At 37.9% G+C, this 18,372-nt stretch overlaps 1 protein-coding gene across 2 annotated transcripts in view; it reads left to right on the forward strand.

The window, feature by feature from the left end:
* SLC38A11 (solute carrier family 38 member 11) overlaps nucleotides 1-18,372 on the forward strand; it is a 57,248-nt gene that overhangs the window by 31,397 nt on the left and 7,479 nt on the right. The window contains exons 8-11 of one of the 2 annotated variants that reach the window (XM_070475831.1): nucleotides 3,057-3,127; nucleotides 3,793-3,954; nucleotides 6,835-6,947; nucleotides 14,322-14,453. In XM_070475831.1, the coding sequence (XP_070331932.1) occupies nucleotides 3,057-3,127; nucleotides 3,793-3,954; nucleotides 6,835-6,947; nucleotides 14,322-14,453 (478 nt within the window). The remainder of the gene's footprint in view (nucleotides 1-3,056; nucleotides 3,128-3,792; nucleotides 3,955-6,834; nucleotides 6,948-14,321; nucleotides 14,454-18,372) is intronic. The other variant, XM_070475832.1, reaches the window with a different exon arrangement.

Below are 18,372 nucleotides of genomic sequence, written 5' to 3' on the forward strand. Positions count from 1 at the left end.
TATATTCTGGAAGCAGTGATAGTGAACATCATCTAGTGCCTGCCTTTAATTGTAATATTTCTAAATTTTCACTTTTAAATATGTTATTTGCTATGGGCTTTGGTATACATTCTTTATTAGGTCAAGAAAGTTCTGTTTTAATAATAGCTTGCTTGATATTCTTGTCAGAATAAATACTAGATTGTGGGCTTTTCTACATGTTTTGAAATGGTCAGTCATAAGCTTTTTATTCTCCTTTAATCTGTTAATGTGATGAATTATACTAATAGATTTTTCTATTACTGAACTACTCTTGCACTTATTGGAAAAACTCCTCTTAGACATAGTTCTTTCTCTTATACATTGCTTGATTGCATTTGTTAATATTTCATCTTCCATTTTCAGCATCTAAAATCAGAGCCATCTATGCCTTACATTCTTAGCTACAGTGGGTATGAAGATATCACAAAATATATCAAGAAACTTTTTTTTTGTGTGGAAATATTTTTCTGGCCTTCCCATGGCTCAAACGGTAAAGAATCTGCCTGCAGTGCAGGAGACCAGGGTTCAATATCTCTGTCAGGAAGATCCTCTGGAGAAGGGGATGGCATTCCACTCCAGTGTTCTTGCCTGAAGAGTCCTATGGACAGAGAAGCCTGGTGGGCTACAGTCCATGGGGTCACCAAGAGTCAGAGTCAGACATGACTGAGCAACTAACACACACATTTTTCTGGAACTCAATCCCAGGCTAATTTATAAAAGATTGGAAAACCATATTCAGTGTCTCCTTCTCTTTCTAGATTTGGACATGTTTTTCCCTATATGTAGCATGTTTTGGGTATTTTTTCCTCTTATGAAATCAGCATCGTTAAGATGAACACAGAGAATCCAAAATTATTGTAGTTACTATTTCTGCATCTTATCTAGGAATTTCAAGGAACCATATGGACTAGGAAAAGTGTTTTAAACTTAAATGAATGAAGAAAAATAAAACTCGTACTTTTTATTACTCATATAAGAGTCAAAAAATAGGGTACCACCACAATCTGTACTGAAAGGAAAAATTAATATCACTAACATGCAAAAACCCTAACAGGAGAAGTAGATCATTTAAAATATTAGAAAGTTAAAAATCTTCAAGCTTCTACAGTTATTAATGCTGCCTTTTCGAAAAAATATTTTTTTAGGGACTATGGGCCAAGTTTATATTTTCCCACATTAACGTGGAAATTTGACAGGTATGCTGCTATGCATAATGTTCAGTGCAGTCAGATCAGTGGAGGCAGCAGGTGGCAGCAGCTCCCACTCAAAAATCTCTGAGACTCAGCAAGTCTCGTAACAGCAGGAGGCCTCACTTGTATGCTACGTCGTTCTTTTGAGTTTGTAACTGCTCATTCCAAATATGCAAAGCAGTGACATAATGCATAAATCACACTAACTCTGACCAAACAAATGAGACATTTTTTGTGTCTGCATTGAGAATGAATCACAGACTTATGAAATTGATGGTTTTACACCTGGTGCCTTTCTACTTTCTAGGATCCTTCTTTCCTGTCCTCCTCTTCCGTCTTTATGCATTTTGGGGGTCTCACTCAAGGCTTTCCTTTTCAGGGAAGCTGGCCATACTTTTGGACCTTTGCTACCTTCTATTAAATGACACTGTATAATAATAATGTTCAGACATAAGCTGATAATACTATTAACCATTTATGGAATACTTACCATATGCTAGTTTCTCTCCCAGATTTTACATATTTTCTCATTTAATTTATATAATAACTCAGTGAATTAGGCATTATTATTATTATCCACATTTTATAGATGTCAAAATTGAAGCACAAGGACTTCCCTGGTGGTCCAGTGGTTAAGAATCCACCTTGCAATGCAGAGGACGTGGGTTTGATCCCTGGTCCAGGAGCTAAGCTCCCACATGCTGCAGAGTGGCTGAGCCCAAGCTCCACAAGCATTGAGCTCAGGTACCCCAGCAAAGAGTTGGTGAGCATTGAGCTCAGGTACCCCAGCAAAGAGTCGGTGAGCATTGAGCTCAGGTACCCCAGCAAAGAGTCGGCGCACCGCAAACGAAAGACCCCGCGTGCTGCAACTAAGCGCTGACACAGGCAAATTAATACATTTGTAACTAAATTAAAAAAAAAAACCACGAAAACTGAAGCACAGAAAGTATTTGTCTAAGATCACTAATAAGTGCATAGGGCCAGAAGATCAACCCAGACTGGAGCCTGTGTTCTTCACTGTTCATCAAGGAGACCAATCTGTGACTGTAGACAGGTTGGCAGATACTTTAATGACACCAGGAAAGAGGGTTATTCAGGCAGTTGCAAGTGCATATATTTCTAAAACCTCTTTGAGAAGTGTATACACAGGCGGGAATTGGAGGTGACTGACAGTTCAGTAAAGAAGAGATGGACAGACCAAGGAGACAAAACTCAGCTTCTTTACTGACTGTGGAAGCTTGACCAGATGTGTCATCATCCAAAGCTTGACTTTCCTAATGCTTTAAATGGTGATAAGAATACTTCAGTGTTGCTGTGAAGATTGAGATAGCATAGGATGGCTCCTGGAACATCGTTAAGGACCTTTTCAATGAATATTAGTTCAGTCCACCTTTCTCGATAAAGTGTAGTGCCAGCTGTGAGTTTCCTTTGGGTAGGATGAGCCTGGAAGAATGAGTTAGAAGGAAATGAAGGGCAGCATTGGTTAATCGAGGAAGAATTTTGCTTTATTATTGTTATCTTCCTCATTGAGTATCTCAAATGTGCATAACAAATGTTTCTTATTAAATTGACAAACACAGTGACAGTATTAAGTAATCTATTTTAAATATGTGAAACTGGATTCTTTCTAAGTATATTTGGTGTACATGTTCAAGGAGCAAGGTTAACAGATTACATCAATATTCCTGGGGAATGTATTTACAATTCAAAAAGATGAATGAGGACTCCTTATAAATTTCTGACTTGAAGATGTTCAGCTTATAGCGTGACATCATTTCTTGTTTTCTTGTATGCTTATGCCTGTGTTTGTTTAATCATTCTTCAAATTAACCGATTCTCTTGTAGACCAAAAACAGAAGATGCTTGGATATTTGCAAAGCCCAATGCCATTCAGGCTGTTGGTGTGATGTCATTTGGTGAGTATATGGTTTCTACGGTCCTTTCTCAATGTGGGGTCTTCTGTACCATGGAAAAGTGCTCTGCCTCCTATTTGTGTCTGGAAAGCAGATGTCTTAAGTTTTAGACTTCCTATTAGCAGCATATGATCCAGTTTGTGCCAGCATAAAATTAGGCGCAAACCATTCTCACTCATCACTAAAATTTGCTTCAATTTTAACAAGTCTTTTCCTCATGCAGAAAACTCATTAAAGTCTTCTTGTTTCTTAACTTGAAAATCTAGCAAGTGTTAACAGACTTCTTCCTTGCATACAAAGTATTGTGAATTGGCCAGGCGTCTAGAGTGACTCTGTTTTATCCCAGATGGGAAAGGAAGCCCTGGGCTGAAAATATGGTGTTGTTTAGATTTCCTTTAAGATTGGAAAGGCCACTAGGAAATGGGAGAGAAAGTTGGATAGGCCTGGTTTATATCCAGAGTGACATGAAAAGATCACATGAGCCTAATACAAATGAAATTTCTCATTCCTACAGCTGTTAGAAAGATTATTTCTGGCATTTCTAGTAAATTAGTGTATTTGAACTTCAATTCATTAGTATTTCAAAGTAGCATATGTCTCTGAATTTTCCGAGGGAAAAGAACTATGTGATTTGCTTTAATAATGCTTTTTCCCCCCTTGTATTGCAGCATTTATTTGCCACCATAACTGCTTCTTAGTTTATGGTTCTTTGGAAGAACCTACAGTAGCTAAGTGGTCTCACATCATCCATGTGTCCACCTTGATTTCTGTATTTATCAGTATTCTCTTTGCTACGTGTGGATACTTGACATTTACTGGCTACACCCAAGGTAAAAAGAGAAATTCTATCTTAACATATTTTAGTGTTTGTATGCAGTGGTGCTATCACTTCTCATTTATTATACCCAATGCTCTACTTCAAAGTAGAACACATTCTCTCCTCTACCTGCCTTCCTTTCCTAATTTTCTCATTTTTAAACTGCTAAGCTTTTTCTGTAGTCCATTCTCCCTCCTTTGATGGTTTCACTTCAAAGCACATGAATTCTGGCTTTCCTCTCTACTAGTCCACTGCAGTTTTACTTTCAAAGACAACAATATCCTCTCAACTCATCAAGGCTAACAATCTTCTTGGTCCTGATTCTCATGGACCTCTCTCAATTACTTAACAGTTCTGAGGACTCCCTCTAGAGAAAAGAGCCCAACCATATCATCATTCACTCCATTCATGTATTTTTTTTTTCCTCTGAGTGCTTCCACTTTGCTTTCAAATCCTATCTCCTATCTCCTTCTTTTCTTCTGTTCATCCAATAACCTAGGACATTTCTACTTAGTTGTTCTACTCTTCCTTTAAAAGTGCAAAATACCACCTTTCCCACAAAACCAGCCCATTTCCTCCTACCTCCATTCTCACCCCAGGGCACTGAATTCACTTCTTTTCTTCTGTTCATCCAACAACTGAGTGGTCATCTCTTCTGAGTCCGTGACTCTTACATTCACTCATCTATGTAGTGTGCTAGTTAGGGTAGTCTGGCAGCCAGCTAAATGCCGTGATTCATGCATTCCATGGCTTTTGCAGGTCTATTATTGCATTTGACCTTCAGACAACCCTAGGAAGGTAAGTGGAATAACTAGTTTTACCCCCTGCTTAGAACACAAATAGGCAGAGTAACTTGCCCAAGCTGGCTGGTGACAAAGTGGAAAACACGGCTCCTGACTCTCAGGCCCATTTTCTTTTCATTCCGTCTTACTGTCTACCCCATTTTGGCCACATATAACCCACTAATAGCTGTCTCAGCCTTTAGTTCTTCTTGGCTTACTTTTCAGATGCCTTTGAGGTACTCTTGGGTGAATGGTGCATTGTTCCAAATTTAGGTTACAGGTGACTATGATTATAAGGAGAGATTTCTCAAGAAACAAAGAAAGATGACTTCAAAAAAGAGTGATTAATACCATAATCCCAATGCTATCAAAAATATAATACCTGTGTGTGCCATTACAGTATAATAACGAAGTGACCTTGAAAGTCTTGATAAAAATTGTTTCAAAACATTGCCATATATCACTAAAGCTGCACAGTTTGAAAGACAAATGGCCTTTAGGCTCCAATCTCCACAGAATCTTGGCTTCAAAATGCCTTTTCTCTAAGACATAAACCCTTTCTCTTAGTCACACCTTCCTGGTGTTTTTATCAGTAGTAGTTGTTCAGATATAATTAAGTCTTTACATAACAAAGCTGACAGGTTGATTTTGGTCTTTTTTTTTTTTTTTTTCCCTTTTCTAGCTATAATTCCCTAAAATACACTTACAGTCAAGCTAGAATAAGCTGACGTTGTCTCTTTAGGCCATTTTGCCTTAGGCAAATCCAGTCTGGTTTGTGCACACTGCAGGCTTCTTTTCTCTCTCATTACACAAACTCCAGCTTGTGGGGCCTTGAGAACACTACATTGTTCTTCAGTTTTCCAGTGACTTTTGAAAAGATGCAGGGCCCGTAGTTTAGTGGAAGTTAGAGAACCGGGAGCTTGAGTCCTTTTTCCTAGAGTGTTGGAATCTTTTCTGTCAACCTTGAACTAACCACGACTGCCACTCTTGCTTTGTGATTTAATCTCCTTCTGCCCAAAAGGGACACTAGAAATTAATGTACGTTTACTCCAGTTAAAAGGAAGGCGGGGAAAATAAGACTTAAAGAAGTCTTGGGGAAGAAGCAAGTCATTCAATCTTTTAATGAAAAAGAACCAAACAGAGGATTATTATTAATTTTTTAAAGATATAAACAGTGTGGCAGTGTGTGACTTTTATCTGATTTTCTATTCAGTTTGAATGAAAACTGTGACAAATGTTTTAAAATGTAAGTATTTTATTTAGGAAATAAACAACCCCAAATATTTGTTTCTATATTGGGAAACTTTTCGTTGACATGATCTGTGCTCTCATTAGATCCTGTATTTCTTCACATGTGTCCAAGAAAATAGTCTCTAAATAAGAATTGGTTCCAAGGTATATGTGGTCCACCATTTAGTTTGGAACTAATTAAATATAATACTTTGCCTGGGAACTAACCATATTTTCACCATTTTCAGTCAGCACATTTATACTTGGGCTCATCAGATACCATGAAAGATAGTGTGTGTTTGGAATTCCTAGCTGTAGCCCTGAGTTTGTGATTAAACTCTATAGAGTGATATACAGGAAATTCAGCTCCTTACATGTACTAGTCTACTGTTCCTTTCAGAATTGTCCTTGATCTAAGAATAACATTTCAAAAGGAAATATGTTTATTTTAACAGACTTTTTTTTTTTTAATAATGAAGTCACTTACTTACTAGGAACAAAGACCAGAAGCAAGTTTATAAAACCAGTGCACAAGAATTTAGGGAGTTGATTCTGGTATAAGAAGACAATGGATAAAAGTATTTTTCAGACCTTGATACAAATTTAAGGCTAATCTTCTGAAAACAAACAATGAGATTAAGAGAAAAAGCATTAGTGATAAATTTTCGTTCAAGTGGAGCATGTGCTAGTTTTAATACCCAGCAGTAATTATGTAGCTTTTGAATGTAAAATTTATATTTAGACTTAACTGTCTGTTGTATTAATTAAAGGATGTTTATGTACCTTTACTTATATAATAAATATACAATATCTCATTTATTAGGTATTTATCTCAAATATCCAGTATCTATTAAGTAAATCTATTTTATATTGTTCTCTAGGAGACTTGTTTGAAAATTATTGCAGAAATGATGACTTGGTAACATTTGGAAGGTTTTGTTATGGAGTCACTGTCATTTTGACGTACCCAATTGAATGCTTTGTGACTAGAGAGGTAAGCACAGTCTTTTTCAAAACTTTAGCTAAGCCATTTCTCTACTACATTAATTTAGTACAATTTATAAATCATTTGATTCTGCAAATTCCCAAGTGCATGACAAGAAATATAATTCATGAAATTTTCTTTTAATCAGTTAAAAGATAATTCATATTCAAATGTTTACGAGATGTTTTTTCAAAAGTTGGTTTTGAAAATCATGTTTGGTGGTTTAGTTTATATTAGCATAAATATAAATATTTATACAACTGCATTCCAAAATGAATGTCAGCCTTTAATAGAGTCAAACCAAGATTTTCTTTTACTCATTCTTACAAACAAATTAAGCACTAAGGTTTAAAACATGTTTTACAAAATTCTCTTTTGGCTAAAATGTTTTATAAGTCAACATGTATTAAAAGCACCATAGGACAGATATGGTCAATTCTATTATCTTTTAAAAGACTAAAATATTTTATCTTTCATGAAAACTTAAAATTTATTTTAAACCATGAGTTTTAGAGATAATTTTATTTATATATTTACTAAGTTTATAAATCTTTTATATAAATATAAAACAAACATGTATTTATGCATAAATTTATAAATATGCTTATTATGAATTTTAATCTATATTTGTATATATTGATATATTTCACTTATAAAGTCATCTCCAAGTTATATTATATCATCTACCTGGATTCATAGAGGAAGATTAAGTAAAAGAGAACTATTCCTTTTGCAGAAAGTTGGATAATGTGGCTTTATCAGGAATCCCTTATACAGTAAGCTAAAATCCACTGTACCATCTAGCAGAAAAACATGATCCTGTTTCATAGTGGTTCTTTCAGGAATCACACTGAAAAGGCTTAGTCTTAGGATCTATTCCTAGAGGCTGTTTACACAGTACACTGTCAATGGATCTAATGTGTGCAGTGAAATGCGTGCAAAGCTTCAGATACACTAATGGGCAGGCTTCTAGAGGCAGACCAGTGCTTGCCTTATGCTGATTCTGGGTAAGGAACAGCACAGGGAAAAGGAATGAAGACATGGTCAGTACTATGTATGTCCCTTACAGTTAGCATTTGTCCTCACTTACAAATATATAACCCACAGACCAGCTCACCTCCTTGAATACAGGGAACAGTAGATTGAACTTGATTAATAATTTTGAATCAAAGAGCTAACTATTGTTGGATGCAGGAAATGGTTTTATGTTAGTTTCCACCCAGTACTTTAGGTTCACATCTGATCTCTAGATCAGCAGTGACAGATGGTATATTCTCATGTGGTTTCTGGTGAGCTGCTCGTGGACTTCTGAGTCACTCCACCTGCACAGCTTCTGTCTTCAGTACTTGAGACTTGTGTTTCCTTTCTAGCTGCCCTGACAGGAAGACAGAACTAAATCAAGATCTCTGCCATGGTAGCAGACAGTGGGCAGAGGAACTTTGTATATTCCTCACCCATTCACTTCCTTTTTCTTTCTCTCTTTTCTGCACATGCACACACACACACACACACACACACACACACACACAAACATACGATTGGCATTAATATAATCAAAGTGATTTCTACTCACAGGTAAAGTAGCTGGCCATGTCCAAGGATGCCACAAAACCAGTCTACCCCTAATAAATATCTGCACTACTTTGCCCCACTGAGTGAACTTCATCATTAAGAATGCACTTGAAATGAGATAATATTTGGAAGGACATTACCAATTACCAAAAACCAAAATGAGTAAAAGTGATTAGTGAAAGTGAAAGTCACTCAGTCATGTCCAGCTCTTTGTGACCCCATGGACTAGAGAGTCCATGGAATTTTCCAGGCCAGAATACTGGAGTGGGTAGCCTTTTCCTTCTCCAGGGGATCTTCCCAACCCAGAGATTGAACCCAGGTCTCCCGCACTGCAGGCAGATTCTTTACCAGCTGAGCCCCAAGGGAAGTCCAACCATACTGAAGTGGGTAGCCTATCCCTTCTCCAGCAGATCATCCCAACCTAGGAATCGAACCAGGGTCTCCTGCATTGCGGGCAGATTCTTTACCAACTGAGCTATCAGGGAAGCACAGTGATTAGTATCCCCATTTAATTATTAGCAGAGTTATGGCAGTATCCACTCAATGGGGCACTGTTACTTACCTAAAAATGTTACTTATTATAGCTTGGGGAATTGACTTCCTTAAGGTCCCCAGCATCTGATGCAGTCCTACCATTTCCAACTCTTTTCTCGTGGTTCTTTTGCAGTTACCACCCTGTTTAGACTGTCTCCACCTTGTCCCCCATATGTATCTTTCCTATTCTCTTTGCTCTTTTTCACACTCTTGCCTTGGTCTATAATTCTGCTCTAAATCCCATCTGTGTTTCAAGCTCTTCCTCAAGCCAAAGTAAGACAAGGACATTTCAGGAATACAATAAAGCCAGTTACTCACATGGAGACAGAACTAGATAGCTAAGTTCAGTTCCGTTCACATGCTCAGTCATGTCCAACTCTCTGCAACCCCATGAATTGCAGCACGCCAGGCCCCCCTGTCCATCACCAACTCCTGGAGTTTACCCAAACTTATGTCCATTAGTCAGTGATACCATCTAACTATCTCATCCTCTGTTGTCCCCTTCTCCTGCCCTCAGTCTTTACCAACATCAGGGACTTTTCAAATGAGTCAGCTCTTCAGCTTCAACATCAGTCCTTCCAGTGAACACCCAGGACTGATCTCCTTCAGCATGGACTGGTTGGATCTCCTTGCAATCCAAGGGACTCTCAACAGTCTTCTCCAACACCACAGTTCAAAAGCATCAATTCTTCAGTGCTCAGCTTTCTTTATAGTCTGAATCTCACATCCATATATGAATACTGGGAAAACCATAGCCTTGAGTAGATGGACCTTTGCTGACAAAGTAATGTCTCTGCTTTTTAATATGCTGTCTAGGTTGCTCATAACTTTCCTTCCAAGGAGTAAGCGTCTTTTAATTTCATGGCTGCAATCACCATCTGCAGTGATTTTGGAGCCCAAAGAAATAGTCAGCCACTGTTTCCACTGTTTCCTCATCTATTTGCCATGAAGTGATGGGACTAGATGCCATGATCTTAGTTTTCTGAATGTTGAGCTTTAAGCCAACTTTTTCACTCTCCTCTTTCACTTTCATCAAGAGGCTTTTTAGTTCTTCTTCACTTTCTGCCATAAGGGTGATGTCATCTGCATATCTGAGGTTATTGACATTTCTCCTGGCAATCTTGATTCCAGCTTGTGCTTCTTCCAGCCCAGGGTTTCTCATGATGTACTCTGCATACAAGTTAAATAAGCAGGGTGACAATAGACAGCCTTGACATACTCCTTTTCCTATTTGGAACCAGTGTGTTGTTCCATGTCCAGTTCTAACTGTTGCTTCCTGACCTGCATATAGGTTTCTCAAGAGGCAGGTCAGGTGGTCTGATATTCCCATCTCTTTCAGAATTTTCCACAGTTTATTGTTATCCACACAGTCAAAGGCTTTGGCATAGTCAATAAAGCAGAAATAGATGTTTTTCTGGAACTCTCTTGCTTTCTCTGTGATCCAGCAAATGTTGGCAATTTGATCTCTGGTTCCTCTGCCTTTTCTAAAACCAGCTTGAACATCTGGAATTTCATGTTTCACGTATTGCTGAAGCCTGGCTTGGAGAATTTTGAGCATTACTTTACTAGTGTGTGAGATGAGTGCAATTATGCAGTAGTTTGAGCATGCTTTGGCATTGCCTTTCTTTGGGATTGGAACGAACACTGACCTTTTCCAGTCCTGTGGCCACTGCTGAGTTTTCCAAATTTGCCACCATATTGAGTGTAGCACTTTCACAGCATCATCTTTCAAGATTTGAAATAGCTCAACTGGAATTCCATCACCTCCACTAGCTTTGTTCGTAATGATGCTTCCTAAGGCCCACTTGAATTCACATTCCAGTATATCTGGCTCTAGGTGAGTGATCATACCATCATGTTTATCTGGGTCATGAAGATCTTTTTTGTACAGTTCTTCTGTGTATTCTTGCCACTTCTTAATATCTTCTGCTTCTGTTAGGTCCATACCATTTCTGTCCTTTATCGAACCCATCTTTGCATGAAATGCTCCCTTTGTATCTCTAATTTTCTTGAAGAGAGCTCTAGTCTTTCCCATTCTATTGTTTTCCTCTGTTTCTTTACATTGATCCCTGAGGAAGGCTTTCTTTTTTTTTTTTTTTTTTGATTGTGTAATTGTTATCTTTATTTTTTTTTTCCATTTATTTTTATTAGTTGGAGGCTAATTACTTTACAACATTGCAGTGGCTTTTGTCATACATTGAAATGAATTAGCCATGGATTTACATGTATTCCCCATCCCGGTCCCCCCCCCCCCCTCCCACCTCCCTCTCCACCCGATCCCTCTGGGTCTTCCCAGTGCACCAGGCCTGAGCACTTGTCTCATGCATCCAACCTGGGCTGGTGATCTGTTTCACCCTAGATATACATGTTTCGATGCTGTTCTCTTGAAACATCCCGCCCTCACCTTCTCCCACAGAGTCCACAAGTCTGTTCTATACATCTGAGTCTCTTTTTCTTTTTTTGCATATAAGGTTATCGTTACCATCTTTCTAAATTCCATATATATGTGTTAGTGTACTGTAATGGTCTTTATCTTTCTGGCTTACTTCGCTCTGTATGATGGGCTCCAGTTTCACCCATCTCATTAGAACTGATTCAAATGAATTCTTTTTAATGGCTGAGTAATATTCCATGGTGTATATGTACCACAGCTTCCTCATCCATTCGTCTGCTGATGGGCATCTAGGTTGCTTCCATGACCTGGCTATTATAAACAGTGCTGCGATGAACATTGGGGTGCACGTGTCTCTTTCAGATCTGGTTTCCTCAGTGTGTATGCCTAGAAGTGGTATTGCTGGGTCATATGGCAGATCTATTTCCAGCTTTTTAAGGAATCTCCACACTGTTTTCCATAGTGGCTGTACTAATTTTCATTCCCACCAACAGTGTAAGAGGGTTCCCTTTTCTCCACACCCTCTCCAGCATTCTTATCTCTCCTTGCTATTCTTTGGAACTCTACATTCAAATGGGAATATCTTTCCTTTTCTCCTTTGCTTTTCACTTCTCTTCTTTTCACAACTATTTGTAAGGCCTCCTCAGACAGCCATTTTGCTTTTTTGCATTTCTTTTACTTGGGGATGGTCTTGATCCCTATCTCCTGTACAATGTCATGAACCTCCACCCATAGTTCATCAGGCACTCTGTCTATCAGATCTAGTCACTTAAATCTATTTCTCACTTCCACTGTATAATCATAAGGGATTTGATTTAGGTCATACTGGAATGCCCTACTGGTTTTCCCTACTTTCTTCAATTTCAGTCTGAATTTGGCAATAAGGAGTTCATGATCTGAGCCAGTCAGCTCCCGGTCTTGTTTTTGCTGACTGTATAGAGCTTCTCCATCTTTGGCTGCACAGAATATAATCAATCTGATTTCTGTGTCGACCATCTGGTGATGTCCACGTGTAGAGTCTTCTCTTGTGTTGTTGTAAGAGGGTGTTTGCTGTGACCAGTGCATTTTCTTGGCAAAACTCTATTAGTCTTTGCCCTGCTTCATTCTGTACTACAAGGCCAAATTTGCCTGTTAATCCAGGTGTTTCTTGACTTCCTACTTTTGCATTCCAGTCCCCTATAATGAAAAGGACATCTTTTGGGGGTATTAGTTCTAAAAGGTCTTGTAGGTCTTCATAGAACCGTTCAACTTCAGCTTCTTCAGCATTTCTGGTCAGGGCATAGGCTTGGATTACCGTGATATTGAATGGTTTGCCTTGGAAACGAACAGTGATCTTTCCATCGTTTTTGAGACTGCATCCAAATACTGCATTTTGTTGACGCTGATGGCTACTCCATTTCTTCTAAGGGATTCCTGCCCATAGTAGTAGATGTAATGGTCATCTGAATTAAATTCACCCATTCCAGTCCATTTTAGTTCGCTGATTCCTAGAATGTCGACATTCACTCTTGCCATCTCCTGTTGACCACTTTCAATTTGCCATGATTCATGGAGCTAACATTTCAGGATCCTATGCAATATTGCTCTTTACAGCTTTGGACCTTGCTTCTATCACCAGTCACATCCACAACTGGGTGTTGTTTTTGCTTTGGCTCCAACCCTTCATTCTTTTTGGAGTTATTTCTCCACTGATCTCCATTAGCATATTGGGCACCTACTGACCTGGGGAGTTCCTCTTTCAGTGTCCTATCTTTTTGCCTTTTCATACTGTTCATGGGGTTCTCAAGGCAAGAATACTGAAGTGGTTTGCCATTCCCATCTCCAGTGGACCACATTCTGTCAGACCTCTCCACTATGACCCATCCATCTTGGGTGGCACTGTCTAGTTCTAAATTGTATTTGATTTTTTCTGTCCTGTCAAAAGTTGATTACTGTTTGTTTCATAGGATTGTTTGAATCTCTCTAATTAGGATGTTAATTCCTCAGAATAGGAATCATCTCCTAGACATTTTCTCTTAGCATTATACAGTGTAGGACACATTAAATAGGTATTAAATAGATAACTGGGCTTACCAGGTGGTGATAGTGGTGAAGAACCTGCATGCCAGTGCAGGAGATGTAAGAGACACAGGTTTGATCCTCAGGTCAGGAAGGTCCTCTGGAGGAGGACATGACAACCCACTCCAGCTTTCTTGCCTGGGGAATCCCATGGACAGAGGAGCCTGGTGGGCTACAGTCCATGGGATTTCAAAGAGTCGGACACGACTAAAGAGAGTTAGCACACACACAAATAGGTAACTGTTGAGTGATTTCCTAATCTGAGTATCAGTGGAAAATGGTAATCAACTCTTCTCCATTTTTGCTAAGGAAAAGCAAGATAAAATAGACTTAACTTGTACCAGATAGGATTTAGGTTATATGAAGTTAGTTTCCTGTTAGTAAAGGATATTAAACATGCATTATTATTAAAATATATTGTGCTAACTCTTTCCTTAGAGGTCCTTCAGATAATCTAAATAGCATCTGTAGTTTGTGTTAATGGTAACCTTATTGGACTCAAGGAAGAAGAATAAGGTAACTTCTCAAGGTCTCTCTTACACTTCAGAAATGTGTTTGTTCCCTCAGTAGTATGCCGTGTTCTGAGTGTGGAATGTAAGCCACTGCCTGTTTAACGGTTCAACAAAGAATACTTGTTATTGATGTGTGTGTTTGTCTGTGTGTAAATAGTTTGGAAAAGATACAACATTCATTCATATGACTTAAGATTTGATTGATTGCCTTACTGTCTTTTATATAGTCCCAACTACTATAATATAAAATTCTCTTTTAAATCTCCTGCACAGCTCTGAGAGTCCCTCTCTAAATAATCTGTTTATATTTGGCAGGTAATTGCCAATGTGTTTTTTGGTGGGAATCTTTCATCAGTTTTCCACATTATCGTAACTGTGGTTATCATTACCGTGGCCACACTTGTGTCACTGCTGATTGATTGCCTTGGAATAGTTTTAGAGCTCAATGTAAGTACATTTGAAGATTATAAAAATCTCTTTTAAAGTTATGTTTGCATTTAACATGACATGTATTTTTCCTTAATAAAGGTGTCATTTTCTGAACTGGAATGAAAATGTGCTTGTTATAGTAAATATTTGTATAGATGATATTATGTGGTTTTCAGGACTCTATATTTTTAGAGCAGTGGTTCTTCAGTGGGGGAAATGCCCTTCTATCCCCACCCCCAGAGGACACTTAGCAGTGTCTACAGATGTTTTTGGTTGCCACAACTGGGTAGGCTGATGCTAGTGGTAACTAGTGGGTAGAGGACAGGAAAGTGACTAAGCATCTCACAATGTGCAGGGTAACCCTTACCACAAAGAATTATGCAGTCCAAAATGTCAATAGTGCTGGAACTGAAATACTAGTTTAAGCAGTTTTTCCATATTTTATTTTCTATAGTGCATAGATATAATTGAAAATAACTATAAACTAAACAAATCTAGGGGAAATTCCTTTGCAGAGTAAAGACAGGTCTAGAGAGACTCATTAAAATATGTAATGAAGGAAGTTATATCCACACCCCACATTCACTTACCCTGGCACATTTTCTTTAAGTATTTCTCTCTCTCTCTCTCTCTCAAATTTTCTTTGTAATCTCTACTGCTGATTTCCAAATCTATGTCCTCATCATATCACATTTGAATTAATATTGGGGTTTTGCTTCAACTAGCACATACTTAAGTTCTGCTTCCAATTTATCACCATCCTGCTTATAAACTCTACTTTTCTCTCAACAAGCATAAAATCTGTTGCCTTTATCATCTGACCCCAAGCTATCTATGGAAAGTTATTTACCATTAACTTCCCAAAGTATACCCACAGCTCTAGCTGATCTTATTTTTGACCTATGAGTAATCCATATTAATTCTGTCTTTTATCCTTTGGCTTATGTTTATTCTTTCCTGTAATTATTTTTTTCTTTCATTTCTCTCCAAATCTCACAAAGATTTAAAGTCTAGTGCAGCTTTAATATGTTTATTTGTTGATCAGATATGTATTAAATAATTACAATTGATCTTTGAACAACTTGAGTTTGAAATATAGAATTTACTTTTACATAGATACTTTTCAATAAATATGCACTACATGAACCTCAGTTGGTTGAACCTGCAGATATGGAGAAACAGAGTATGCAGAAATGTATATGTTATATATGAGCTTCCAACTGCTTAGTAACCCCCTAACTCCCACGTTACTCAAGAGTCAATGATACACTACGCCACAAAAGCAGAGATACAAGGATGGGAGGAAATCAGAAAGGATCTGTGCTTTCGTGGAGCTTACAATCTCACAAGGAAACTTAAAAGTTCAGCTACTATATAGGCAGTGAAGAAAAGAAAAGAATGTGGGTGGACTCCTAAAAGACACTTTTTAGAAAAGATTGACAGAATTTGGTAACCAATTCAATTGGGAGGTCAGGGTGATAGAGAGGCGCATCAAGAATGACTTCTGGAGACCCAGCAATTCCTCTTCTGGGTATTTATCCAAAGAAAACAAAAACACTAATTTGAAAATGTGTATGTACTGTGAAGTTCTTGACAACAACAGCCAAGATATGGAAGCAACCTAAGTGTCCATCAAGAGATGAATGAATAAAGAATATGTGGTATGTATATACAATAAAACACTATTCAGGCATAAAAAATAAAATCTTTCCATTTGTAGCATCATGGTTGGATACTGAGGATATTATGCTAAAGTGAAATAAATCACACAGAGAAAGACAAATACTGTATTATCTTACTTATATCAATATGTGGAATCTAGAAGAGATTAAACAGAACAAAATGGAAACAGACTCATAGATACAGAGAACAAATGAGATACAGAGAGGAGGCGCAGGGGTGAAATTGATCAAGGAAACTGAGATACAAATTTCCAGCTATATGATAAATAAGTCACGTGTATGTAATATACAGCATAAGGAATATCTATAATATTGTAATAATTTGTATGGGGACAGATTGTTCCTAGAGTTGTTCTGATGTTCATTTCATAATGTATGTAAATGTTAGATCACTATTTAGTGCAACTAAAACTCACATAATATCATATGTCAACTGTATTTCAATTTTTTTCCATTTTTTTATTTGTTGGACGCTAATCACTTTACATGTATTTCAGTTTTTAAAAGTAACCAAAAAAAAAGTGACTCCTTGATTCTACTTTGTGGAAGTAGGATAATGAGATCATTTGGTGAAACATGAATAGAAGTGATTCTCCTGCTTTAGAGTCTTTCCTCTTCCCCTTCTACCATCCTTCTGGAATTTCTACTCAGAAGCACACCACTTAGCATTGATCAATCATGTCCCACTGGGAGGGTGGGCTTTTATAGATAGAATATCAAGTTATCTTTTACTCACTCCATTGAGAGTTAAGGGGGAGGTGAAGGTAATATTCCTTCCAGGTGCCATTTGGATTTGAAATCCCAGACAAAGGTAGTGGTAGATTCCACTACCAAAAGTCAGGAACACACTGTTGGGAGTTTTCCTGTATCAGATCATGTGGAAAGTAGAGAGCAGGCAACTCCCCCAACCTTCAGATGACTAGGGAAACATCTGTTCCACCAGCAATGGAAAGAAAGTTCATAGGAAACATGGACAATTATCCAAGGTAACTTTTACCTACTTCCTGATTTTGCATAGGCTAAAAGCTAATACGTTCACTGAAGGTCATTTCATGTTCCAACCTTGATCTATGTAAATGGATGACTGCAGCCTAAACTTAATTTAAGTACTACCTTATATCATGTATGATCTGGCCTGTCCGTAAGCTTTGCCTTTACTATCAAAGTACAAGTTCTTTGGAGACAAGAATGGTACTTAATTGCCTTCTTCATCTCCCACAGTATACATAGCACAGTGCTAAGAACACAGCACTGAAATTGCTGCATGGGCCACTGTCTGTTGGGAGCAGTGGAGGACCTGTGTCTACAAATGCTCCTGGACACAGAAGGCATTCTTTAGTGTGCATGATCAGTCCTATCTGACTCTTTGTGACCTATAGGCTGTAGCCCACCAGGCTCCTCTGTCCATGGGATTTCCCAGTGAAGAACACTGGACTGGATTGCCATTTCCTACTCCAGGGGATCTTCCCAACCCAGGGACTGAGCCCACATCTCCTGCATTGGCAGGTGGATTCTTTACCACTGAGCCACCTGGGAAGCCCATTCTCTAGTTGTGGCATCAAGCAATTAAGTGTTACAAAAAATTGTTGGGGCTGACAGTAATAGTAATCCTTTAATTATGCTGAGGAGATGACCAGCGCAATTCCCAGCTCTGTTATTTCCTGTTTTGTGAATTGTCTCATTTGAGGTTGCATGTTTGTTTGAATATTGTAGGATTGTGATATGAGAGAACATATGTTTATCAACTGCCTTACTACTCTCTATTTTGATAGCCTAACAGTTTTTGTTCTCTTTAAGTTAACCAAGCATACACATATGGCTTATTTTTCAGAAATGATATATTTATGTAAATTTGACCGTTACTTTCTGTTAATTCCAAATCTCCCTGACACTTTGCACAACAAAATTATAAGCACATAATGGTGGGCTACAGTCCATGGGGTTGCAAAGAGTCAGAAATGACTGAGAAACTGAACACAATCACATTAAATATTCCCAGTTGTGCCTATGTTTAAATTTTTTGTGGTTAAGACAGAATTCTGGTGTTGTAATAAAATAATAATATTTCATGAAAATGTTATGAAGTCAAGATCTGAGCTGAGTTTGAGGACTATTTTTAAAAATTTAAAACATGATTCTAGATCCTTAGATTTTTTTTTTTTTAAAGAAAAACCTGGCTATATAGACATTTAAGAAGAGTGCCAAATTGTCATGATCTAAGAACTCCATTACACTAGTTTTAAGAAATCTGAGAT

The sequence above is a fragment of the Odocoileus virginianus genome, chromosome 13, assembly GCF_023699985.2.
Source record: "Odocoileus virginianus isolate 20LAN1187 ecotype Illinois chromosome 13, Ovbor_1.2, whole genome shotgun sequence".
Classification (NCBI taxonomy): Eukaryota; Metazoa; Chordata; class Mammalia; order Artiodactyla; family Cervidae; genus Odocoileus; species Odocoileus virginianus.